At 49.3% G+C, this 26,250-nt stretch overlaps 2 protein-coding genes across 9 annotated transcripts in view; one reads left to right on the top strand and one right to left on the bottom strand.

The window, feature by feature from the left end:
* IFT38 (intraflagellar transport 38) overlaps window positions 1-15,873 on the bottom strand; it is a 57,391-nt gene extending 41,518 nt beyond the window's left edge. For all 4 annotated transcript variants that reach the window (XR_004167195.2, XM_031595289.2, XM_031595290.2 and 1 more), the window contains exons 1-5: window positions 15,799-15,873; window positions 15,508-15,619; window positions 13,481-13,565; window positions 11,295-11,474; window positions 10,154-10,249 (exon numbers count right to left, since the gene is read on the bottom strand). Coding sequence is in view for 3 of the 4 variants with exons in the window: in XM_031595289.2 (XP_031451149.1) it covers window positions 10,154-10,249; window positions 11,295-11,474; window positions 13,481-13,565; window positions 15,508-15,619; window positions 15,799-15,820 (495 nt within the window). In the remaining variant the exon portion in view is untranslated. The remainder of the gene's footprint in view (window positions 1-10,153; window positions 10,250-11,294; window positions 11,475-13,480; window positions 13,566-15,507; window positions 15,620-15,798) is intronic.
* Window positions 15,874-21,758: 5,885 nt separating this feature from the next.
* Window positions 21,759-26,249, top strand: LOC116230263 (glucagon receptor-like). 5 transcript variants are annotated; one of them, XM_090151828.1, is made up of 14 exons: window positions 21,759-21,842; window positions 22,132-22,264; window positions 22,352-22,448; window positions 22,586-22,693; window positions 22,890-23,011; window positions 23,091-23,197; window positions 23,272-23,428; window positions 23,776-23,935; window positions 24,073-24,133; window positions 24,211-24,280; window positions 24,389-24,477; window positions 24,608-24,746; window positions 24,979-25,020; window positions 25,148-25,355. In XM_090151828.1, exons 2-14 carry the CDS (start codon window positions 22,196-22,198, stop codon window positions 25,217-25,219), a joined length of 1,293 nt encoding a protein of 430 aa, XP_090007954.1. In that variant the 5' UTR covers window positions 21,759-21,842; window positions 22,132-22,195; the 3' UTR covers window positions 25,220-25,355. The 5 variants fall into 5 exon arrangements, with proteins under 5 accessions (XP_090007954.1, XP_031451161.2, XP_090007951.1 ...); XM_031595301.2 differs by having other exon boundaries at window positions 24,979-26,247; XM_090151825.1 differs by having other exon boundaries at window positions 21,795-21,842; window positions 22,175-22,264; window positions 24,979-26,248.
* The last annotated feature ends 1 nt before the right edge of the window (window position 26,250 follows it).

The raw sequence follows: 26,250 nt of genomic DNA, 5'->3' as shown, positions 1-26,250 counted from the left end.
TACATCCACATGAAAATGAGGTGATGCAGATGTATGGGTTTTTCCAATTCTGGTCCCAAGTGATACAATCTCCTCATCAAAACAGCACTTCTTGTTTATAGCCCAAAGGAGGAAAAAAAGACCAACCACCCCAAAACAAATGCCCACAGCAGTTCCGGGGACAGGTGGGCTTAGTACTCACCATGCCCTCATCTCTACCATGTCTTACATCAACCTGGCTGAAATGAAAACATTTGATTGGTTGCTGATTTAGGAGAAAAGGTGGGAGGCTTTTCCAGCTAGAAGTCCTTAAAATCATCTGATATTACCAAACCATTTGGTTACAGGTGGATCAAGATGGAAATAGCACCTCTCTAGAGAACGTCTGATTAAGAAGCTGGAATTGTCCATATAAGATTGATGGGTCTTCTTCTACCCTCCCTCCACCTCCCTTGGAATTTCCATGCACAGACCACAGTCTTCTTGGAGAAATGCACACCAGTTTCCAGCAGGAGGCTCAGCCCTGCAGTCACACCTGCTTGCATTGCCAGGCAAATGAAGGTGCTGCTAAGGTAGAAATCCTTCCTTCCAGACCTGACTGCTGAACCAGGCTCAACCAAACTGAGAGGAGGATGCAGGCAGACCACGGCAGCTTCCCACACATACAAACATCCATGAAATAAATGGAGGGAGCTGTATCAGCTTCCCTGCGTGTCACTGGGACACGTCCTGCAGCTCTATGAGAACTCTTGCAGTGTTCACATGCTCACAAATGGAAGAAAATGACTTCCAGGTAACAAACCTGCTCTGACACTCCTGACACTCTGTGACTCCCCACAGGAGCAAACCAGGCATGCTTTCCTACCAGCCCACCTTGTCACCATCACTACTTCTTTACCCTATAAGAAAAACACACTGACATGACAACTGGCACTTTTACAGCTTGTGCTCGTGGGTACAAACAGGCTGTACACTTAAAGCAACCCAACATTCTGATTTTGCCCAAACACAAGGGATGCACTGCATTGCTACCAGCTGTACTCACAATTCCAGCCACTCAAAAAAAAAAAAAAAAAAAGTGTGCAAATGAAACCAAGCTGAAAAATAGGGATTTGTACATTTAAAGTAATGTACTCTTCACAATTAGGTGTACTAATCAGAATGCACACTATAATACGCAAGAGGTTTCCTTTAAATTAACCATTAAAAATAGAGTTCTCAGGAGAGGTGAAAAATATAGAAAAAATTATTGATGCCAGAGGAGCTACGAAGCAGAACAATTTAGGTCTAAGCCTGGTAATTACAACTTAGGAAAACAAACATATACAAAAGCAGAGAGGTATTCGTGGACAAACTGGCTGTTTACCACTTACTGGTGCTTCCTGTTCAAAGTGTTCAGAGAGCTCCCTGGCTATAGTTTTACATGATAAATACTAATTAAAAATCACGGAAGCCAAGTGTAAAATTATTTTTGATGAACCAAAGCTGACAATTATTAAAGAAAATGCACAAAAGCACATAAGAGATGACATTGGCTGGCACTTCTACCCACTCGGGATCAGCTATCTGGCACAGTGTGGAGCAGCTGAGATTTTAATTCTTCAAGTTTTGCATCTCGCTTTGGACGAAGCCAATTGGAAGCACTGCTGAATGAGCTGGCTGCCTCAAAAACTTGGTTTTCTTTGGAAATGAGAAGAAAGTTGGGAAGCTGCCTGCCCACTGGGCAAAGCCTAGATCCCAGCCTGATGGGGCACTGCCTATGGGAAGCAGAGCTGACCCTGAACACGCTCTGCCCAATTTGCACCAGCCTGGGCATTATGAGTGAAGACAAATTCCCTTAAAGCAAACTGTACTGCAGTTGTTTCAGGGAACACCACTGACCCTGAAGCCTTCAAAACACCATCTGTGTGTAAATAAATTACTCACGTGTACATCCCTGCTGAACGCTGGTGCCCTGGCTCCCACACCAGCTAACTCACTCCCACTGCACCATGTCCCTGTCGGCACATCTCTCCTGGGTGCACCAAAGCCATCCCAAACTCACAGGCTGCCACCAAGTAGTGCCACCACACAGAAAAGCCAAATGCACTGACTAGGCACAGAAAGCACAGCCAAGACAACGATGCCATTCCTGCTAATGCACCCCACCACTGCCTTTTCCCCCTCTCTAGGCATTTTATATATGGTTAAAAATGAAGAGCTGCTACTACAAAAACAAGCCTAGCAATTATCCAGTGAAGCATTTCCAATCAGCTATGGTTTTCCATCACCGTGCTTCAGAAGCAGACAAACCAGGTCCTGGCATGCCTGATGAATGGGGAACAGGATGTTCATCTTCTGAAGTGCAGTAAGGACTGAAGGCGAGTAATTAAGCACGACTAGCACACAAGTCACTCGTGATAAATGTTGTGTAATACATGTATATCTTGTGCAGGTCTAGCAGAGGTTTCTAAACATCTTTTTTTTTGTCATAAGGAGCAGACATAAAAGCTTCCTTCCAACTACAAGTCTCTGCATGAAATGTTTCCTGACCCCAAGTTAAATCCTGCCTGGCAAGCTGCAAGACTGCTGCATACATAAATACCTCCTTACCACCACTTTCTGCTGCCTTCAGGAAGCATTATATCCCACATTCCCTCCAAATACAGGTTTTGTAACTGCTGCTATCTGTGCAGGTCATAAAACTCTACTTTTAGACCACTCACAATCCATTAACACGCAGTGTGAGCCCATTTGGCCCAAACAGAACGCATCATTAGGCGGAGCTTGTATGAACAGGAAGATAAGGGAGGGATGTTATAAGGTTCCTTCAGAAGGCCTTGATTATTTCTACTACCTAGCAGCCTATTTTCTTCCTCGGGAAATTAAAGCCCAAGCTAATTGAGGTTGCTGCTGTTTCCAGGCTCCCATGAAGCTGTGTCCCTGTATGCTCATCTCAGCAGTCCACAAACAGACCCACAGAGGCACCCCCTGCCTCCCCTTGGAGCAGGGGCCCCAAAGCAGGATGAGGCTAGTGATGCCTCTTCCAGCAAGAGGCCAATGAACACGCCTCCTTCAGCACAGCCAAAGCTGTGTCTGTTTCCCATTCCAGGTAGACGTGGCCTTAGGCAGCACAGACAGCTGGAAGTGTGCTTTGTGGTTTGTATAAAGGGATGAAAAGCAGAGTGCCCAAAAAGGCAGGCTGGCAGGCAGGCAAAAGTCTGCTCAGTCTCCTTTCAAAGTATTTCCTTTCCTTATTAGTTACAATAAAAGGAAGACTTCAGGAAGGTTTATGGTCTCCTCAGAAAGAAAAAGCAGCAGCAACAACAACAGAGCGTGTTCTTCAGCATCTTTCAGACCTTGTCAACATGCAAGGGCCCCAAGCAAAGCTGCAGTGAGGCAGGAACAGGCAGCAGCTGTGCAGCACAGCCACCCACAGACAGTTCAAACTCACAGCTCACACCAAGGCTGTGATTTCCCTAAGCACTGCCCCGCAGTGTGGGCTGTTGTTCTCAGCAAAGCTCGGCCATGGGGTGGCCACTGTGCTCAGGGACAGAGATATGGAGTGCCTCTCTGACACAGAAAAAAAGGCAATTTAAGTCAGTGCATTTTCCCCTTATGTAATGGAAGTTTTGACACAGCTATGTCTTGTGCCTAACAAAGGAAGGTTAGGAATAATGAGGAACTCAAACCTCACCAAGCATTCAGAACAGTGCTTTTGATTTAGCCCAATCATAAAGTGGAACTACTTGATGTCATGCAGGCTTAGCAAATTCTTTGACATACAAAAGATGGTTTGGATGCAATTTTCTTCCCAGCCACGCTAGAATGGTTTGTCAAAACCATCAGGCACTGAGCTACAGGCATTCAGATATCTCAACTAGTTGATAAAACCTTCCCTGCACCGAAACAACAGGTTCACAAGAACAAAGGTGCCACCTCTCTGCTTGCTAATGATGCTAAGCCAGATACAAATGGGAAGTTCATTAGAAAATCCTTTGTTATGTAAACCACGTAACCAAAAATGCTATGTCCACATCATATATACTCATGGCAATGGTTAAAGCAATCCAAAGTGTAGGGCAGTCTCCACTCAACTTCTCTGTACAACTGCAAGGTTTCATTTTGGCTTCTCCCTTCGCATTCATCCTCTTTGCTCACAAAGAGTTAAGCTGGGGTTTGGTCTGAAGCAGCAGTTGGAAAAACCAACCTGATGACCAGTAAGCTAGGTCATTCTCCAAAGCTCTGGACATTTCAAGTCACCAATTTCCACTAGAAATCACTTTACCTCTGAGATGTGCGTGGCAACTTTGCAGCCAAAGCACAGGAAATGAGAGAAATTAGTTTACCCACTTCCCCCAGGCAGCACCAGGTGCCCAGAAGGAACATTTGGCAGATGGAAAATGCTTTCAGTACTAAAACAAAACAATTTTTTGTAGTTAACTTTCATAGAGGACCAAAGGGAGCAGCTGCCATTCAGTGAGAGCCACCTCTCTCCTTACAGAGGCAGGCAGCACACAGCACCGAGTGGGGAGAGTGCTTAGGTGGCACCTCTTTTCATTTAACTAATGCCATCTCAGTGCCACAGCCAGATCTAAATGCCTCGTAGCTCTCCTACGAGGTTAATCCAAGCACATCACAAGCTGAAGTTGGAAAAGAGATTCTCAATGGCTTCATCAATGTTGGAACAAACTTACACTGTGTGCATACATAACAGTAACACATTCCAATAGCCCTCACTTAGAAATGTATGCTCTGCACACTGGGAAACATTTTATCTGGCTGTTAAGAGCTTTAATCTACACAATTACAGAAGCTATTTACACAAGAGGATAGCAGGAACTAAACAGTTTGTTCAAGGTCACAGATGGAGTAAGAGCCAAGAAGAAAACAAGCACACAGACCAAAGGTGCTGCCCACCCTCAGCACAAGCAAAGTGCATCAAAAGCAAGACTATTATCACCTTTCTTCAGATTTACATGGCTTAGAGCTAACTGAGATTAAGTTAGTAAGCCCCCGCTGTGAGAGACTGCAATTATTTCAGTTTGTGTGTGTTCAGCTCATCCTGAGCACTGAAAACTGTACAGAGAGAGACAGGGAAGAAGAAACCTGAATAACAGACTTCCATTCCTACTCCATACCCAAACAAACCCCAGCATGACCAACCTGAGGGGAGGAATAAAAGCTAGAAATCCAAAACTCCAAGTGCCTTGTTCTTCTTCCAAAGCTGAGTATAAAACACTGAGAAAAATCAGCGCCACACAGTCATGCAATGCAGAAGTTGTCCCAGTAAGAGAGCAAAACAGAGATAAATACATCTCTGTGCACAGAATTTGTACTGTGCATATTCAAAAACAGACTCTTTGAATTCCAGCTTTCCAATTTCTATGCTTGGACTGCTAAGAGTGGAAGCAGCGAACTGTCTTGCCAACGTTTGGGCCAAATGCATTTTAAAACCAAAAGGCTTTCTGTAGGGTTGTTCACTGTTCCTTCTTCTCAAACGTAAAACCTGGATTCTTAGTGAAGCCAAAAGGGACATCTGTGACTTTCATCTGATGAGATAAGCACAGCTTTACATACTTCTTGTTTTCCTGCAGAATCTTAACCAACTGCATCATAGTTTGAACGAAGCAAAGGAGCACCTGGAGGTTTTGATCCCTCCAGTGTTCCTAAATGAAACATTTGGTGACCTTTGTTGGTTGTTTTTAACGTTATAGATCAATTCTGAAAGCAATTTACATATATACCAGAAGTGCAGTCAGGAAATGATGGATTTATAAAGGCCTCAGAAAGGCACACTGCCACATTTCCAAGAAAACAAACACACTTCCCAATAAATACAGGCACGTTTACATCAATATGTATCTGCAATACATCTAATAGAGACTTTCCCTTAATAACTCTTCTCTCCTTCAGCTGAAATTTGTTTTCATTCAGAAAGTAATTTATTAAAGTGACCTATGGCTTGGAACAATCATTTACCTCATGCATAACAATTTTCCACACAGCTCCTATAGCAACTACGTGCAAAAAGATCTCCTCTAAAGAAAGAAAAGGTTGTGACACAAATTAGAGTCAATGTGTCTACAGGAAATAAAAATGAGTTTTACTTCACTTTTCCCAGTGATCTTCCCCCAGGAGGTGCAGAGACAAGGAAAAGAGATGTATTCAAACCCATTAGTGCCAAATGCCAGCATTTCCTTTACAGCTACAGGAAAATGAAGCGGTCTTCACCCAGGATAGAAACAAGACCTCAGCTTAACTAAGCCTAAGTCCTGAGATCCTCCATTTCAGCATTTGGAAATGGATGAATTGGAGGGGAGGAATGAAAAAAAAGAAAGATGTTCAGGGAACAAAAAACTACCATGTTCTCAAATTCATTACCACTGTATCACATCCGTCAACACATTTTAATATATGCAACAGGTTCAGCACATAAAATGTAATGAAGAAATAAACCAAACTGCTCTCCTATTGCTCTCTAATAGCACAATCTCTCCACCAACGCAATTTAGTGCATGCATTACTTAGCCATGCAATGTCAAAAGAAAATAAGCAATGGAAATCAATAATCTTCACATTAAAAAATAGTAAAAGTAACCTTCAGTGAACGGCAACTGATTTGGTATCTACACACAAGGTTCCAATTCCCTATGTGAGGTCACAACTCACAGCACTTCTGCCCACCTGAAATAGAGTGGGAAGGGCAGGCATAGGATCCCATCCCAGCAGGCAGTAGAGAAAAGAATCTAGGGAGGATAGTGTGAAATTACAGGCAATTCTTTTCTGCCCTCAGCACTGGCTATTTAGAAATAACTGCAACTCCACCGGTTTCCATGGGCATTATCAGACTTAATGGTGATGGCAGAAAACAACTGCATTTGGCTCCCAGCCTCTCACTTGATGAGATCATTTCATACTCAAGCGAGCTCTATATAGCTCAATTACTTTAAAATATTTGGAAGGCAAAATGAAGATGATGAAATCTAATCTATCAGGTTACAAGTAATGAATCACCTGTCCCAAGGTTACCATACACCCCCTATTTTCCCAGTGACACCCTCCCCTCCTGCCACCAACTTTGGGTAGGAAATCCCCTTTAGAACCCTGAGGATGCTGCACTGTAGCCAGAACGGAGCTGCTGCTGCCAGGGGGCTGCTTTGGGTTGTCACACTGAGCTCCCTTTGCCCTTCTGCTGCTCACACACACACACAGGAACGGCAGGGCTGGCAGCTCCCAGCCCCACTGATGAGATGCCCAGCTCACCTGGAAAGAAGTTTCTTTACAGAAGTTCACTGTGGAAACAGGAATGTGGTAAAGAAGTTCTACAAGATTAAAACACAAAGCCTATGGAGTTTCAACAGTTTTCAAAGGCTTCCACAGCACAGCTGCCCCCCAGGCAGTGAGGCCAAGCAGCAAGCTGCATGGTGGAGTGCTGAGCCAGTGACCCCACTGCACAACCAGCTCAGCCCTACTGCTCCACAGAGCTGAGTTCACCTCCCACCTGTAAGTTTGTTCTGTGTTTCCCTCTTCTATCTGCTTCTAGGAGCATAGAGCCACGTTCCAAGCCAAGTCTGAGGCACCGTAGCTCTGGAAGGTTAGTGCTCCTGAACTGAATCACAGCTATAATGAATCACAACCATAGTGTAGATGCTATCAGAAAACCATAAAACAACATTTCCCCTCATTATTATTTAAGCTTTAGATAGGAAGAGAAAGCTATTAAATCTGTTTTACAAGCACAGAAGCTACAGTGGCCACAGTATCCATTTGAGGGTGAGGTTTTTGCTTTGTGGCTTCTGAAAAGATGGAAACAAAAGCTGGGGGAAATCTATTAAGTCTCACTTCTATTTTCCAACTTCTCCCAAAGGCACTGACTGGTGTGCCTGCCTCCAACACCTCCCCATGCAACGAGGGGCACAGCTGCCAAAAGCAGTCAATCTGCCCAGCACTTGTGTCGTGGCAATTCCCTGGCACAAGCAGTCTGTAAACAACTCAGAATAACAGCTTTAAGTTCAGCTCATTTTCAGGAGATTGCTTTCTCCAGCACATGGGCTGCAAATAATTTTTATAGCATCTAAACTGCCATTTTGTAAAAAATAATAGCAACAGGTATATTTTTGTGAAGAGCCTTCCAATTCCTAGCAGAACACAAATTCTTCATCCCTTCCTATCAATTCACATGTTCGTTATAAGATTCAATACATTTGCCATAAAAAAAAAAAAAAAAAAAAAAAGAAGAGATCCCAGTTAAAATCACTCAGTGTGAAAGTGGCTGTATTGCTCCCATTTTACAACATTCTCTCAACAGAATGGGGCACAGACACAGTCCCAGGGAAGACCATACCCACTGCACTCCCAGGCAGTCCCAGACATATCCCAGGACTGATTCCATTCTAAAGAGGCCATGGCTACTACTGACTTTTGTCCCTTTCTCTTTCAAACACACTGCAAGTGCAGAGTCCTCATTTACAATAAAGAAATTGACAGCAACAAGAACCAAAAGATAAGTAATCACCATCACCAGTAATCTTTAGAAGAAAGCATAAAGCCAGGCAGTTAAAGGGAAGGCTGCTTAGTGCAACCTTATGGCTTTGTAACCCCAAAACAAATGGGATTTTCAGCTCTAACAAATTGCTCAGAAGACTGAAGCCAGGAACAAATCATAGGAACACAGCATCACAGCTTGTGTGCTGCACTTCGCAGGCTCTCCTGTCACAGTGCCATGTTGTGCTTTTAAGATACAAACCCAGAGCTAACGAGACAGAAGCAGAGGTCGTCTTTCCTAAGACAGGATTTCCTGAAGATAACAAATCCAATCTGTCAAATCTTTTCGCAAGACGTAAACTGAGCACCTTTGTAAAATCCATCAGCTGTAGCTCATGCCCTCAGTCATTACATCATGAGAAAGACACTCTGCTGAGTAAATAATCAATTGTCCTTTTACAAACTGCACCTTAAATAGAATAATGGGTGCAAGGAGAAGTGGCTGCAACGAAGCACTCATCCAGCTCTTGATTTTTCATTCCATGTCCTCAGTGCTCTGCACTCATGCAAGTCCCTTTTAGAAGGTCCACTACTGCAGTCACTTGGGCTCCTAAAAGCCTCAATTTCAAGTGATTAAACTATGCCCAATTTCAAAGCAATGCTTAATTACTTCTTAAACATGTTGACCTGGTCTATACCTGACTTTTTAGCTGAGTTCTAAGAGGTGCTGCCTACAATAACAGCACAGCTTAATGTTCTAAAGCAAACATTAATACATTAGGTGATCTTCATGCAAAAATTATTTCAAAGCCAGGAAATTAAGCAAAGAATATCAGATGAGAAGTAACAGATTAACCGTTCTGTAAGACTTGTGTATGTTGAATTCAGGTGGATTATCACTCCTCTCTCCCTCCTAAAAATATTCATGTCTTTCATGTGACTGTACACCACGCTGTCATATTTTGCAGGAAAGGCAATGCTTCACACAATCTCTGCACACCATCTATTCCTTGAAACACCTGCACTCCACCAAGCAAGGATCTAAGAGCATTAGCTGTCAAGGCACACAGCCTGCTGCCCTTACAGGACGTGCTTCCCACAGTTCAGATGTTACAAACCTGAAGATTACCAAAAAACGATACCAGAACTTCCAAGGCTTCCCTTGTTTAAGTGTCTATTATCAGTAAACAAATAACCTCCAGCATTACAGATAAGGACATTAGAGAAACAAATTGAGAGACTTATTGGCAAAGTTTGATGACACATCTGTGACTTCATGCAGTAGCTGGCAACTTTAGAATTAAACTGAAAAATTTGTACCCTGAAGGCTTCCATGCCTTTCAATTACTGTAACAGAAATAATGAGCCTTGCACTTGGATAACTCAGAGCATTAATAATTTATCTTTCAGAATATATCTATCAGCACTGCTAAAACATAAACGCAGAGTCAATATTTCCAAACGGTTCTACAGAGATTACTTCAGTTTTCTTCTAAAGGAGAAAAGCCAAACTGTTCTCTCAGTTTTACTGCAATCCAAGTATTAATATGAGTGGGAAGAAAACACAAACTTTGACCCATTCCTTCAACCAACAGAATATTCATTTTAGATGCAGCTGTTACAAGCAGCTGCTCACACTTTCTGCACCTTTCTCCTTTGCAGCATCCAGTGAACAAATGTTCTTACCCACTCTCCATGATGTACTTACCCTTAGCTCTACCTCTTTGCCAAGTAAGTCATACAGACTTGCTCCTTTGGAGGTGATTTCAGAAGCAAGCTGTCTAGCCGCCTTCAAGTCAGCAATCTGGAAACACAACAACAGCACAGAATAGTAAAAGAGAATTCACAATATCACAAAGAAAATCAACAACAGATTTTTCTTATTTTTGTGTTAAAAAAGGAGGCCAGCACAGAGACTGAAACTCTGCCACAGATTGAAGTTGTCCACTGGAATCAGAGCAAGTCCACCTCTGGGCTTAAACATGGCCTTGGTTAGGCACCATTTAGACACAGGCTGCCTGGTGAGACCCCAGACACTTCAGGCCAATGATAAAATCTCCTCAAAGTTGACTCAGCCACGTGTTAGTTCATGTGCTACTCATGGCAAACAGAAACATCTCTTTCATATGCAAAAGTGCATACACCAAAAGCTATGTGACCAGGACACTGTACAAGTACTGAGCATGGATGATCTAAAAGTGGTTTTTCACGTAGTTTCTCTGAGGTGCTTTCCTCATAAAGAAGAATAATTGTGGTTCTGCCATCTTTTCAAGAACAGCAGTATTATTGTCTAAGAGGCAAATACCAGAGAGCATTGCTATAAAATAATCAAATTTTATATCAGGATATAGGAGAGGAGCTAAAAGTAACAAAAAGCAGCAACAAGAACTCTTATTTAACACAGCGTGGCTTTCTTCAGTATCTCAGGAAGGCATTGAAGGGCTTGGATGGCTTTGATGTCTGTTAGGATAATACGAAGATTCCCTTTTTGTTCAATGCCAACTGGCCCAAAATCCAATGTTCAGTCAGTCTTCTGGAAGCTCGCATGTTGCAATGATGTTAGTAGATAGAAAATCACCTTTATCCTCGTGTACTCCAACATCTCTACAATTTTAACAGCATTTCAAAACAATTATAACCAATTTGGTGCCACTATTGCCTTGTAATATGCTTCTGGATATGAGGACACAGAGACTAAAACAAGTCAGAGTGCAACCTCAACCAAGATAAAGCCGTACCAACTTCCTTGTGAGAACGTTCTCTGCTTAAGTTTCAGATAGAAAATGCATTTGTTTTTCACAGGTTCACACAACACACTTGCCTACACCAAGAGTATAAGTTTTCCTTACTTTTGAGCCAAGATCAAATTTGAATTTGCTGCTGTCTTCTTCAGTGATGTCTGTGCGCTCCATTCCCTCCGTATTCATTGCACTGTAAAGCACAGAGGTGACCTTCAGCAGCTCTCTCACTGCATAGCCATCTGCCTGGTAAAGCTTCTTGGTGTTGAGCTTTATGTGGGCCTTGGTAGCCTTTGGAAAGAAAGAAACCATCATGTCACAAAGAACAACAAAATCTTCATTTACTTCTTCTTACTTCACTCAGAAGTTCTCACTGGAGGCACCTGTCTGCTTCAAACAGATAAATCTTCCTGTTTGGAAAGAGATTTGCTTAACCATATCACTGTCATTTCTGAAGAAATCTTTCTGAAATGTGTGTACTTTCTGTATGTCAGAACATTTGCAGATAATTGGCAGAATGAAAAAAACTATTCATTAATTCTTCCCCATGTGAAGATCAGCAAAAACCCTGTGCACCACTTAAACTCAAATTAAGTTTAAGTGGAATGTAAGTGCTGCCCAGGTCTTGTGATGATGCTGCAGAGAGGTAAATTTCACCCTTAATGAGTTACAAGAATAAGATCAATTATCCTAATTTAACTGCCTTCTCTTCCAGCAGTAGCTTCAGAGTATTTTATTGTTTCTCAAATTATTCCCTGTTACAATATTACTGACTTCATTCTCTTGCCTTCCATCTCTGAAAAAAAAAAAAAAAACCATTAAAAATTACAATATCCTCTTTTTATACTTCAAAATAGCAAAGGAGAAAAGCGAGCATCATAGAAACCACATATCTGTCACAGAATGCACACAAGTGTAGTTCTTGCATCCTCTGCCAAGTGGCTGCACCTACCTCATGCATGCAGCACAGCTTAAAGAAGAGGTTATTGATGTTGTGCACTCTGAACAGGGTCACTGTAAGACTTGCAGTACAAAAACCCTTCATTGTTTTTGAAAATATTGGCTGCCATGACCTCAGCTGAACCAACACACAATGTGGAAAGTCAAACATGTTCTCTTTCCCTCTCTTTCAGTAGAAGGGATCTGAAAAAACTGAATCATGCAAACAGTGGGGATTCAATTTTAAGAGAAGTTTGTCATTAAAAGGACAGAACCTGTTAAACATCCACTACACAAAGAAAACCTACACACCACACCGTGAAGGATGTGGTTGAAGACAGGAATTCCAATTTCAGCTCCATTCAGCCTCAAGAGAGAAAAATCAATGTCAAGCAAAAAGAAAAAAAATGTATTTCACTCAAAGACAATTTAGGAAAAAAGAGGCAAAAACCACATACAACTACATGTATTTCCCAGATTGCCATAATGGCACTGCTTGTTCAAGTAGGCAGCCTCATGTCTGAGGTGTAGCCACCTATTTTACAGCAACTCTAAGTGGTGGTAAAAGATTTGTTCTGAGAAAAATATGCCTCAATCTAATAAGTGAGAAGGCATGCACAACAGAATGCTAAAGTATGATTCAATATCATAACGAAAACGTGGCATCCAAAGTTGTCTGTAAATAACCAAGAATCTCTTCTGAATCTGTTTTAAATAGATTCACTGTATCTTTCACTTTTACCTTTTTTCTTCCACTCCAAGTATGAAGTGATAAGGATTAATATTGCTTTGGCATTAGATGAGTAGTTCCCAATTTTGTAAAGCCAGATGCAACAGCACAAGTTCTCAGTAAGAACACACCCTGCTCTGTGCAAGTTTAGGGTCACTGCTACAGTGGGATCCCACAGGGCCTCATTTTGGAGCCATGCAAATACAAACCTAAGAGAGCACCAAGCCCCAAACAGCCTCTGAATCAAGTAGGAACATTCCTACCCAACCTACTCCTATGACTTAAATGAAACTACACACAGGATTAGGGATGGAGATATATCACTTCCATCACTGCAATAGCTGAAGCTTTATTATTAGTAAGTTCTAAAATAAAGTTCCCTCTCCCTTCCTTTTCAACTTCTTACTTTTTTTTTTTTATTTTCAATCCCAAGCAGAATACTCTGGTCAATTTTACAACCTGGATGTGATTACTTTGGACAGAAAACAATGCTGCTTGCTATTTGACATACATCACAAGAATACAGTACAGCTCAGCCACCCCTCGCAAGGAAACTGTAAGGGATGAAGAGCGAAATCATTCAAGCTAGCATGGAACAAGCATTTCAGTGTGAAATAAGCAGACATACCATGAACTGAGCTACAGCCTTAATGAAGAAAACCCGGTCCTGTTCTGTCTCAACATCAGGGGGAATGTCAGACTGAGGTTCATACCTGTGGGAAACATGCATGGATTTGGATGAGAAATACACATGCAGGGTTAAGGAAACTGCTTCACCTGAGAGGCAAAGTCAGAAAGAAATGAAAAAAAACAACACGTATGAGACTGACAAACAGCTCTTCAGCTCCTACTGCAGCTAGGGTTGGCAAGGCTCACAGTGCCACATTGGGGCTGTGCCCAAAATGCAAAAGTTGCAAAGCCTGAGATGTTTCTCCATCAGGAATTGATCCTTTGGGACACTAAATACGTATTTTCAATCAGGGTTTTGCAAAGGAGCAAAATGGAGTTGGCAATATCAAGTCCATGGAACAACTAGAAAATAACCTCCTACTTAAATCACAAAGAGCTTACAGCAACCAAACTAAACTCGATCACATGTGGCTTCACAATTCAAAAATACCAGGTTAATATTTCCAGCTTTCAGGTGCTGAATGGAAATGCCATGTGCCAGCTTGCTATTGCTGGCAGTAACAAAACCAGCTGTGTTATCAGACGTGTTTCCAGCCTCCCAAAGTACTCAAGAATGAAATCCCTGCCTTCAGACATCCTTCCAAAAATATTACTTTCAAACCCAAAAGAAACACAAAGAAAAGAAAACAGATTGAAAGTTTGTGAACTGCTTTTAAAAAAACATCAGTGAAATGCAGAAACTTCTAGAAGTCACCACCACTATGGGATCCAGGGAAGAAAAAAGGGAAATTCCTGTGATCTTATAAAAGGTTTTGAGATTTAAAACATTCAGACAAAAAAAAAACCAATCTTCTCTTTCAAATCATGTTTGCAATTAAGAGCAAGGTATGTGCAAAGCATCCTCTGTGCTCTAGAGTGGAATGAAAGGGCTTCTCCAGCAGAAAAGCTGCCTGTCACTGCATGAGCCTAACTCTGAACAGAGAGGATGCTGGCATTCAGTTGTGGTTTGGTCTGAAATAAAATCACCTCCTTCCTGGGCTCAGGGCTGCCAGCAATGTTACAACACACAAGTTTGAGCTTCTTAAGCATGTGGGTACGTTAGAAAAATGCTATTTTAAAGAGAAGTAGCTTTAATTTCTTTCAATTTTTGTGTGGTGGTGCGGCTACACACCATGAGGGAACTCTGATTTATGTTTTGAAACACCAGGTGAAGGCAACAAGTAACACAGACCCTGTGTGTAACAGTGTTAAGAACGTGTAGGTAACGCAGTTTCAGCACTTTTGAATCATTAATAAGTATTCCCCTATTTTATTTTATTACCATTGTGACAACATTCAGGAAACGCATCCATTACGCTTAGATTCCCAGCTGTTACATTAATCACAGATTCAGGCCAAAGAAACAGCAATTAGGCAGGCAGTTCATTGTCATGGTTCCCACTGTAATACTCCACGTTAGGAGCAGCTTTGGTTATTTTTTCCACTCATGTGGAGGAAAGAAGATAATCTGATTAGGAAGTCCCATAAATATTCAAACAAAGTCTGTCTGTGGGTTTGGTGGCTGTAAAAGTACAGCAGGACAGCAGCGGGTGAGCACCTCTTTTTGAAACAGCACAGATGCCAAACACGGCCAAGGTGAAGCAATGGCAACTGTAATAAGATAGAAACTAACTAACTGCGCTCTGAGGAGCTGCCACTGTGCATGTGCAGGGTCCTTCCAGTACCTAAAGGGGCAGCAAGGAGGAAGGGGACAGCCTACAGCAGGGGCTGCTGCGGCAGGGTGAGGGGAAACGGTGTAAAAGGAAAAGAGGGGGGATTTAGATTGGATATAAGGATAACGGCAAGGCAGCGAGGCAGCAGCACGGGCTGCACACAGAGCTGATGGCGCCCCGTCCCCGCAGACCCCCGCGGTGAGGCCGGGCGGCTCTGAGCCGCTCAGCGCAGGAGGTGGGACCGGCTGGTGTTTGTGAGTCGGTTCGCTGTGCACGGAAGGCAGCCTCGGCACAACGCACAGCCCGTACCCACCTCCTCACCAGCCACAGCAGCAGCTCGGCCACCAGCGCGAAGTTCGGCCCGTGGAAGTTCTCCATGGAGACGAGGCGGGGATAGCCCAGCGCCCGCAGCATCTCGGTCAGGTCTGAAAGAGAGGCGCAGCGGTGGCTGAGGCCTACCGACATCGGACGGACCTCGGCAACCGACGCCGTCACGTCGCTACAAAACGCCCCGCGGAGCGACACAGGGACTTTGAAAGAGCTTCTCTGTAAATCGCAGCCGCCGCCGCCGCCCCCCCGTGCCCGCCGTGCCCGCGGAACTCACTCCGCACATCGCGGTACGACATCGCGCCAGGCCGCGCCGTGCGTCGCTATGGCAACGCGCTACGGTGCGGCGGAGGGGCCAAACTTAGGCGGAAAGCGAAGGGAAGGACCTGGGTGTCCTGAAAGCTTAACGTGAGGCAGCAGTGTGCTCTTACAGCTCGGAAAACAAATGGTGTCCCAGGCTCCATCAGCAGAGGGGTGGCCAGCAGGGACAGGGAGCTGATTGTCCCTCTCTATTCTGCTCTTGTGAGGCCCCATCTGCAGCACTGTATCTAGGTGTGGAGCTCCCAGCACAAGAAAGACAGGGAGCTGTTGGGGAGGGTCCAGAGGAGCCACGAAGATGATCAGGGGACTGGAGCAGCTCCCCTATGAGGACAGGCTGAAGGAGCTGGGCTTGTTCAGCCTGGAGAAAAGAAGGCTGCGGGGTGACCTCATTGCAGCATTTCAATACCTAAAGGGAGCCTACAAACAGGAGGGGAATCAACTCTTTGAAAGGGAAGATAACAGCAGAACAAGGGGAAATGGTTTTAAGCTGAGGGAGGGGAGATTTAGGTTGGATGCCAGGGGGAAGTTCTTTACAGGGAAAGTGGTGAGGTGCTGGAACAGCTGCCCAGAGAGGCTGTGGATGCCCCGTCCATCCCTGGAGGTGTTCAAGGCCAGGTTGGATGGGGCCCTGGGCAGCCTGGGCTGGTGTGAAATGTGGAGGTTGGTGGCCCTGCATGTGGCAGGGGGTTGGAGCTTTGTGATCCTTGAGGTCCCTTCCAACCCTGGCCATTCTGTGATCCTGTGATTCTGTGCTCTAAGGGGATTGTCCTGGTTTCATCAGGCTGCTCTGCGGTTTGGAGAAGCAGTGCTCCACTTTCCAGCTCCAAGCACTCGAGATGTGAGATCCAAAGCACATTTATAACCAAATTGGTGATAAATGTGCTGCTCACCTCAGCTCTTCCCTTCATTCTCAAACATGAATACCAGGCAGCACAATTATGCTACTGGAGTGGGTGCAGCTTTGGAGCAAACCAGGGTGCACCAAGGAGCAAACCACAGCTGCAAAGCTGTGCCCATACCACAGCTTGTATGCCCACCTCCATGGCCACAGCTCCCCATCGCACAGCCCAGGTCACACCTATGGGCTTTTTCTCCTTCACCACTACAAAAGCTGGAGATTTTGCTGGAAAAGTAGCTCCTGAAAAGAAGCCAGTGCAAACTGTGCCCTGGGAGTGCCTTGGTTTGTGCAGCAGGGAGGGAGATTTCTGCAGCCAAGGAGGAGATGGATGGGGAAGTGATGCAGTCTCAGTGCAGGGACAACCCGACCTTGCAGCGTGCACCTGCTTGCTTGTTCCCAAAGTCCAAAGAGAGAAAGAGCAGTTAGGTCACATCTGCCCACATGGGATCCCCCTGCAGCCACGAGAGCTTCCTATGGCTTTGCCCCATTATCATCATTTTAGAACCAGAAGGATCTCTCTAGTCTCACACTGCTCCTCCATCAGCCAGCATCTCCCTTTTTGGTTGTTTATTTTCATTTTTAGAGCTCTACTGCTCTTTGCAGGGGCTGCTTTTTGGCAGTGCTTGACACTGAAGTTGCTCTCACATCCCTCTAGCCAAATTCTCACATCCTCACATCGCAGCACCTGGCACATTGTCCTTAAGCATTTCTTTTCCATAATACTTTGTGGAGAGCTGCTGCTTCACATTGTTCCCATCACACGCAGCCCAAAGGAGCAGCTGTGATTCCTGTGCCAGATCATTGCAGCAGGGACTTGTGATGCTCAAAGATCCCAAATGAACTGTGCTCAGCAGCAGGCAAGCTATGCAGGGCAGCTTGGGGACAATTTGGGGACACTTTGGGTGCATCCTGGGGACACTTTGGGGTGTAGGAGCACAGGAACAGGTGCTGTGATTGCAGAGCTCTCCTGGGCAGGCTGAGCCATGGCAGCAGAGCTGTGCTCTTATCATGCACAGGAGGCTCCTCTGTGTCCCAGCTTCATCCAAACCTCTACATATATGTATATATATTATTAATGAGAGGAAGAAAAGGCTTGGGTTGCATCTCATGTCTCCAGAAGAAAGGATGGGACTTCTAAGGAGCAATTCTGAGCTAAGGAGGATGGGGGACAGCTGGGGAGGAAGACACAGTGCATCTTACACCAAGGAACCCCAGGGATGTGGAGCTCTGCCTCCGGGGAAGGGAAGCATCCAGGAATGTCATGCTCCCAGTAATTACTTTGCACGGCAGCTCCTGCCTGTGCTGGCATTAAGGGAGCTGGGAGAGCAGAGCGCAGCGCCGGGCCGAGCAGCAGCCCATGTATCAAGCAGAAGGGGTAATAAATCAACCGCCTGTTTGATCACTCAGCAGATAAGCGAGAGAGGCTACTTAGGGTGAAAAACATCCCCAAGCAAATAGGCTTGCAGATCTATCCCAGGCTTTGTCTGACAGACCTGGACAGCAGGCACTGGGCTCCCAGCATTGAGAAGCACAGTGATATTCCCACCCTCCAGCAGCTCCCTTCACAGCTGGGTGACAACAGCCCTGCCTGAAACCAGCTGTAAGAGCTCATCTCCCCTGCATCCACCTCATTTTGGAGTGCCCAAAATGTCTTGGCACGGCTGCATTTATTGGCAGTGTGGGGCTGAAAGCCCAGGTCAACATCACTGCCGTGGGAAGGGATCCTAAATCATGTTTTGCTCATCAGAAGTTATGGTCTTTTCAGCAAAGCCAACATTTTGGCTGCTGACATCCATGGAAGGATGGTGGTGAAAAACCCTGCCCAGCAGCAATTCCTGCACTGGGAACTGCAGGAGATGCAGCTCAGCTAAAGCTGGGTTTGTAGGGTCCTTGCAAATCTTTTATTTTTGCAAAGCCCTTCCAGTTTTACAAGAGAATACAGGGATTGGAGGCTGCAGTGCTCCCACCTCTGCTCCCATGTCAGTGCTGGAGATGCAGGGCTGAGTCTCCTGGGACAGCAGCAAGTGTGCATTTGGGTAAGGAGCAATGGGATCCTGCAGGCTGCCCAGCTCCCAGATTTTGGGGAGCAGCATCTGCGTGTGCTGCATTTATCCCATCCTGCTGGGCCGGCCGGGAGGACAGCAGTGGATGGGATGAGATCTGCTTAAATAGGTGGGAATGGAGAAGTCCCACCCAGTTCCTGAATAGGCAGGAGCAAAATGAGAGCTGCAGCCTCTCAGCCCTGAATTACGGATGCTGGGGTTACAGCGGCCGCACCACGGAGTAAGGATGCAGCACTGCCTGCTGAGCCCTTACATATGGAGGAGGGCAGGCTGTGCCCTTCTGCAGAGGACGGGTACAAAGAGTCCAGCTCCGGGGCAGGATGTGAATATAGATGATTTTCACAGAAGTTCTTGATCTTATCGCTCAGCCTTCCTGCCTGAACGAGGCGAGAAACTCGGTGGAAGTGAGGGGGATTTGGGCAGCTCTGAATGCAGAGCTGTGACCCGTGTTCTGCTGCAGGCTGCTGGGAGCGAGTGCCAAATCCAACAGCAGCCCTGTGAGCCCAGCACAGATCTGTCAGAGCAGGAGATGGGGTAGGGAGTGTCGCAGTGTCCCCAGGGGCACGGCTCCATCCCATATACATCTGTCCTCTGGGATGCAAGGACTCACCTGGTGCTTGCTCAGGAAAGCATCTCTCCCTGCCCCCCCAGTTCCCTCTGCCCACCAGCATCTCACAAAACTCTTTTTAGTGGGAATAAACACCTGTTCTCTGCAAAACCCGCTGATCCACTCAAAATCCGTAATGATCCCACCAGTGGGAAGGGTTGCAGAGGTGCTCAGCTGGTACCATCTTATTGTAAGAAAGGCTCTCCAGCATCTAAGGGCATGAAAGGCTGATTTTCCCGTGCTCTTTGCAGGAACACCCCAGCACAATCCCCTCTGGGGGCACAGGGCAGTGAGCAGTGCTTCCCAGTGAGGGCTGTGTGCCACCCCAAGCTCCGTGCTGAGGAAGGGGAAGTACTTTGGGGTGAGTTTTGGGGCAGAAGCATGAATTCTGATGGCGGTGCACCAGGAGCACTGCTGGGGGATGTGGCAGCACTGGGTGAGCACTGTGCTGCTCCGGGCTCTGGCAATACTGGAGATTTGTTTTTAGCATCCATCCCTGCCTGAGCCAGGGGCAAAGCCCAGGGTGAGCAGCTCTGAGCTTCCACAGATCTGCTTCCACAGTGCTGCACTGCACTCCCACAGCTACCTTTGATAGCACCATCTGCTGATATTGAAATACTTTGCTTTTTAAGCGACCAAAGCCCATCCAGAGCTCAGGGCAGGCCTGCAGAGCAGAAGCCCCGTAGCCGTGCACAGCCCCATGCTGCTGGATTTCTGTACCCAGCGAGGCTCCAGCACCCTTTTCTGAGAAGTTCACTGAATAATTGCAAATCAGGATGTGTTGATTTGCATATATGTTCTGTGAATTGCTTCTGTGTGAGGCCCAACACGACTGCTGCACTCAGGCTGTGCCTCCACTCGATGCTCAGCTCCCCCAGGCATTGTGGGGCTGCACACAGCGGGATGTGGGGCACAGATGTAGAGTGCCCACATAATCCTAAGTGGGGACAGGGACACTGCTGTTTTGGAACAGTGTGGGGAGATGGAGCTGGCTCACATCCAGCCACGCTCAGTGGTGCCCCATGGCCAGGATGCAGCCCCGCTGAACCGCAGTCGCTATGGAGACCCTGCCTGAGGGCATCCATATGGAGAGGCACGGTGTGTTCCTCATGTCCCTTCTCCACCAGCCCTGAAAGCCGAGCTGATTCCAGCCCTATGGCTGGGGAACATGGGGAGCCCAGCCAGCAGCCCTCATGGCCAAAGAGTGCCAGCAGCCAGCAGCCCTCCTGCTCTCAGGGCACCCTGCAGGTGTGTTCCAGACCGCTGAGCATCCGTGTGTGCTGGCATCAACCACTCTGCTGCAGGATGGTGCAGGGCCATGGGGATCCCAACCCCAACCCAACCCCAAATGTGTGCCCCGTCGTTCTGCTGTGCCCCAGGCTCCCAGCACAGCCACATCCCAACAGCTGACTGCATCCAGGAGGAGAACAGCAGAGCCCTGGGGAAGCAGCACAGCAACAGTGCCCTATGGCCATGTGCCTCTTGCTGTCCATTCTAAATATCATCCTCTCTTCCAGCAAGGCTGCTCTGGGGGTAAGAGCCCTTCTGGCCCAGCAAACGCTGCCTGCAGACACAAACACTCCTTTGCATTGTCCTGTAGGATTTGCAGCATCCCACAGTGGCGTGGTGGGCAGCACCGTGCTGTGCCCTGTACTCAGTGATGCTTGTGCAGAGAAGCCCCATGGCATCCACCTTCCATCTCCACCCCACACAGCACACAGCAGAGCCAGGGCCACCCATTTCACAAGCAGAATTCTGGGCTGGAGAGGGCACCCCGAGGGCACACATCCCCCCAGGCAGAGGTTGCAGCCAACCCTCAGCCCTCCTTCGTTTCACTGGAGCAACAGATGCAACTGCTAATTGCACTGAGCTGCTTCCCCTGTGCAGAGCCCACCGGATTGGTTTCAGGGTAAACATCACATCCTCTTCTCAATAAACGTGCTTTGGATGTGTTCAGACATCGATGCATTTAGGGACGCCCCATCCACCTGCTTGCCCCACGCTTCGTCCCCGCACCGCCTGCCAATGGACCCCGACTTTGGGCTGTGCCCCTTTACCCCCCCAGCACTGCTGCCCACTCCCTGTCCCCGAGGGTGAGGTGACCCCAGCAGCACCCCACTAAAGGACAGAGCCACCACAGCAGGCACAGCACCCCGTGCCCCTTCCTAGGATGTATTAAAGGGGTCTGCACCCCTCTGTCACCACCACTCCAAGGGCTCAGGGGATCCCTTCTTATCCCCGTGTGTCCCCCTCTCCTCCCCCCGGAGCCTCGCTCTCGGTGGGGCGGCCCTGATTGAGCCCCGGGAGGCGGTGCCGCCCCCGCCCCCCCCGTCGGGGCTCGGCGTTGGTGGGAAGCGGCGGGGCCGCATTCGCCGCCCGTTCGCTGCCGCGTTCGCGTCGCTGAGCCCCGGGCTGCGGAACCGCCGCGCACGGTAAGGGAACGGGGGGCTGCGGGGGGAGCCGTGCTGAAAGGGGGGGGGTGCGGAGCGATCGGAACCCCTCGGGGGTACTGGGAGACAGGTAGGGCGGCTGCGGGGGGGCTCAGCCAGGGGGATGCGAGGCGAGGGGGAGCTCTGATGGGAGGGAGAGCTTTGGGGGGAAGGCTCCGGACTCCCGTGGCACCCGCCGCGCCCCGGCCCCGCCGCCGACCCCCTGGGGCAGCCGGGCTGCGGGGAGCGGTGCGGTGCGGTGGTGGCTCCCCGAGGTGTCGGGGTCCGGCAGGGACACGGCCCGGGGCTGAGCCAGGACCAACCGCGGGGAGCAGAGCGCCGGAGCCGGCACAGCCATGAGGGACGCCCCGGGTCCCGGGTGCCTCGTGCACCTCGCGTGGATGTGCCTCTTCTCCGCCGTGCCGGTAAGGGGCGGCCGTGGGGACCGGTGTTGGGGGGTGTGTGGGGGGGGTTGCCCTCGGGGTGTCCCTCTGAGCCGCTCTGCGCCGCAGCACGGCGGGGCCAAGGTGCTGGAGAGGACCTTCGAGGAGTGGATGCGGTACCGGGATGAGTGCCTGCGGAGGATGGCGAGCGAGCCCTACCCCGCAGGTACGGCTGGCAGCGGGGCGGCTCCGGGTCACGGCTTCACGCCCCGATGGCTGCGGGTCTGCAGTCTCGTGTGGGGCACCGGGGGGGGGGTCTGAGCTGCCTGCATCCGACTGTCGGCTTCTCCCCATCGACCCAAGGGCTCTTCTGCAACCGCACGTTTGACATGTACGCCTGCTGGCCCGATGGCAGCCCCGGCACCGCCGTCAACGTCTCCTGCCCCTTCTACCTGCCCTGGTTTGAGAAAGGTGACGCTGAGCCGCGGCCGTCCCATAGCTGGGGCTGTAGGGCCTGGGGCTGAGCGCGGTGGGTCGGGGTGAGAAGGGCCGGGGGCACGTGTGGCACGGGGAGGGCAGCGAGAACACAGTGCCAATGGGTGCCCGCTGCCGTTTGGGGGCTGCCAGCTGGGCACCCCGAGGAACGCACTGCACTCTGTGCCTGCAGTGAAGCACGGGTTGGTGAGCCGGCGCTGCGGTGCTGACGGGCAGTGGGTGACGGTGAACGGCAGCCAGCCATGGAGGGACTACTCACAGTGTGAGGAGGAGCTGGAGGATGGCGCCGAGGAGGTGGGAGCCCCGGTGGGGTGGGGGCATCATAGGGTGCGTGGCAGGCAGCGGGTGCTGACGGCACAGGTCTTACCTGCAGGAAGGCGCCCGCAGGCTGATGGTGAGCTTCAAAGTGCTGTACACCGTGGGCTACGCGCTGTCACTCCTCACCCTCATCTCCGCTCTGCTCGTCCTCACCGTCTTCAGGTAGGAGCAGGGCTGTGGGCATATTGTGCCCTGGGTGCCTGGCTGAGGGCTGCTGACCCCACGGCTCTCCCCAGGAAGCTGCACTGCACCAGGAATTACATCCACGCCAACCTGTTCGCCTCCTTCGGGCTGCGGGCCACCTCGGTGATGGTGAAGGACGCGCTGCTGGAGAGGCGCTGGGGCGCAGAGGTGCTGCAGGTGGCCGACTGGCAGGCACTGCTCAGCCACGAGGTGAGGGCACAGGGTGTGTGGGTGCATCCAGTGGGTGGGTGAGCTCTTGGGCTGTGCACCCAACCCGTGGGCTGTTGGTGTGTCCAGGCAGCCCGTGAGAAAGTTCCTGAGATGCTCACGGATCCCATAGGCAAACTTTGGTGCGCTGTTTCTCCACTGTGGCTGAGCACTTTGTGCACCTGTTCCTTGTAAGGAAGCTCTGAGGGACGCACGTATCTCATAGGGGAGGCCTTGGTGCATCCGTGCACACCGTGGCTGAGCTCTTAGAACATCCTTGCATGTGGTGGGTGAGCTGTTGGGGCACCCCATGGATGAGCCCCCAGCCCCACGCTGTCTCTCTGTGACAGGCAGCGCTGGGCTGTCGTGCAGCGCAGGTGCTGATGCAGTATTGCATCCTGGCCAACCACTACTGGTTCCTGGTGGAGGCCGTCTACCTCTACAAGCTGCTGATCGGTGCAGTCTTCTCTGAGAAGAATTACTACCGGCTGTACCTGTACCTGGGCTGGGGTAGGAGCCACCCGGGTGCATGGTGGCACAGGACCGTTCCTGTGCCCCACTGCTGCCCCACAACGTCCCCATCCTGGGGCTGGTTTCTCAGCTCAGGCGGGTGCTTGGTTTTACAGGGTGTGCTGTGTGACTTGCAGGGACCCCCGTGGTGTTTGTGGTGCCCTGGATGGCCGCCAAGTACCTGAAAGAGAATGCAGAGTGAGTGGCTGTTTGTGGGGCCTCATCCTGCACCCCAGCACCATGCAACCACACCTCTGTCTATGTCTCGTGGGCAGGTGCTGGGCACTGAATGAGAACATGGCATACTGGTGGATCATCCGCATCCCCATCCTGCTCGCCTCCATGGTAGGGAACCTCAGTGACAGTGCTGGAAGCTGGAGCAGCCCCCAGCTGGGGTTGGGGTGAAGGGAGGGACGGCCCCTACTCCATGGATACCCCACACTGTCACCCCAGATCAACCTGCTGATCTTTATGCGGATCCTCAAAGTGATCCTGGCCAAGCTGCGTGCCAACCAGAAGGGCTACGCCGACTACAAGCTGCGGTGAGCGGCGGCAGCAGGGCAGCCTGTGTGCTTCCTCCATCCTGTGCCTCGTTACATGAGTACCCTGAGCTCCAATAAGAGCTGCTCCCTGCTGGCTGCCGTGCCCATGGGTAACCTTGCCCTCTTTCAGGCTGGCCAAAGCCACGCTGACGCTCATCCCCCTCTTTGGGATCCACGAAGTCATCTTCATCTTTGCCACCGATGAGCAAACCACGGGCATCCTGCGCTACATCAAGGTCTTTTTCACCCTCTTCCTCAACTCCTTCCAGGTGAGGTGGGGCCACAACCCATCCCTGTCCTGGGCCATAAGAGTTGGAGGCCCTCTCTCCCTTCCCTCTGCCCTGATGGTGACCAAACTTGGGGACAAGCACAGCCCCCTCTACCCAACCCACGTGGGCAGTTGGTGTGCCTGCATTGGGGATGCTCTTAGGGATGGCCCCAAAGGCAGCAGTGACACAAAGCCTCCATCCCAGGGGACTCACAGCCGTTTTGTTTCCATAGGGGTTCCTGGTGGCCGTGCTGTACTGCTTTGCCAACAAAGAGGTACGTGGCTCTGGTTTGGGGCCGGGGCTGTGGAACAGAGTAGCTTTAACTTTGACTCATGGGGGTGGGTGCTCTGCTCGTGCTGGGAGGGCATTGCCAGGGAAAAGCTGTCGATATCTCACCGCAGGTGAAGTCAGAGATGAAGAAGAAGTGGCAGCTGTGGAAGCTCGACCACCCCGCGCTCTGCTGCACGCAGTGATAGCAGCACTGCAGGGCTCTGCTCCGGCTGCTGGAGGGTCTGATCCCAATGCCCACAGTGGGGGAGCAGCCACCAGCAGCCCCACGTGTGTGTGCAGAGCTGCAAGGAGCAGAGCTGCTGCCACCAGACCCAGCCGTGCACCAGCACCCTACCTGTGCTGGACCCGTGCAGCAGGACAGGAGCACAGCCGTCACATCCTGAGCTGTGCCAGCACCACGCTGGGCATTGCACTCCTGCTCTCCTCCCCTAAAGCCAGGGCCACCCTGCCACCTCTCTGCATCGAGGTGCTGCAGCAGCTGCTCACCACCACCTTCAATCCAGAGCGTTGCACAAAGCAACCCCCACCACCCAATTTGTGTCCCTCTGGCTGCCAGCTCTCCTCCCCAGCACAGCACTGCAGCACCTCCTGCAGCAGCCCGAGCCCTAATGCTGCTCAGCATCCCAGCTGCATTGGCTGCAGCAGGAGCTCTCCTCCCAGCTCCGGTGCCCCCATAAAAGCTGAATGCAGCAGCAGATGCCACCACCAGCCCCCCACTCTTCCCTTCATTAGCAGAACAGACGTGCCACTGGGGCTGCAGCTCCCATCACACAGTGCTTTGCTGCTCCAGCAGCAGGGAGGAGGCAGCTCTTACTCCCAGCTCCATGCAGGTGAATACAGGTGGTTCTCCATCACTGGGAGCGTGGCCCAGCCCTTGGGAAATGTAGAGGTTGGAGGAGGCTGCACCAGGCTCTGTGGCTGAGCTGGAGGTTTGCTGGAGAGATGTAAACCCTGTGAAACCATTTTGCACACTGACTCTTTTCAGATGTAAATAAAGGTTTATTTTTCAGCAAGCAGAGCATGCCACTTGTATGCTCTGAGGGAGGGAAATGGCTCTTAGGCACTGGGATAAGTGCAAGTGTACACATGCAGCTGAGTTTATGTACACACACTGCTGGCTCCAGGGCAATAAACAGGCATGAAGAGCACAGGGCTCTCAGGACCCGTGCTCAAGACAGCACTGGGTTACATTGCAGGTGACTCAAGGAGGGAA

This window comes from Phasianus colchicus, chromosome 16, assembly GCF_987193195.1.
Source record: "Phasianus colchicus chromosome 16, bPhaCol1.hap1.1, whole genome shotgun sequence".
NCBI lineage: Eukaryota > Metazoa > Chordata > Aves > Galliformes > Phasianidae > Phasianus > Phasianus colchicus.
The sequence above is the reverse complement of the archived record's forward strand: the minus strand, read 5'-3'. Positions and strand labels throughout refer to the sequence as shown.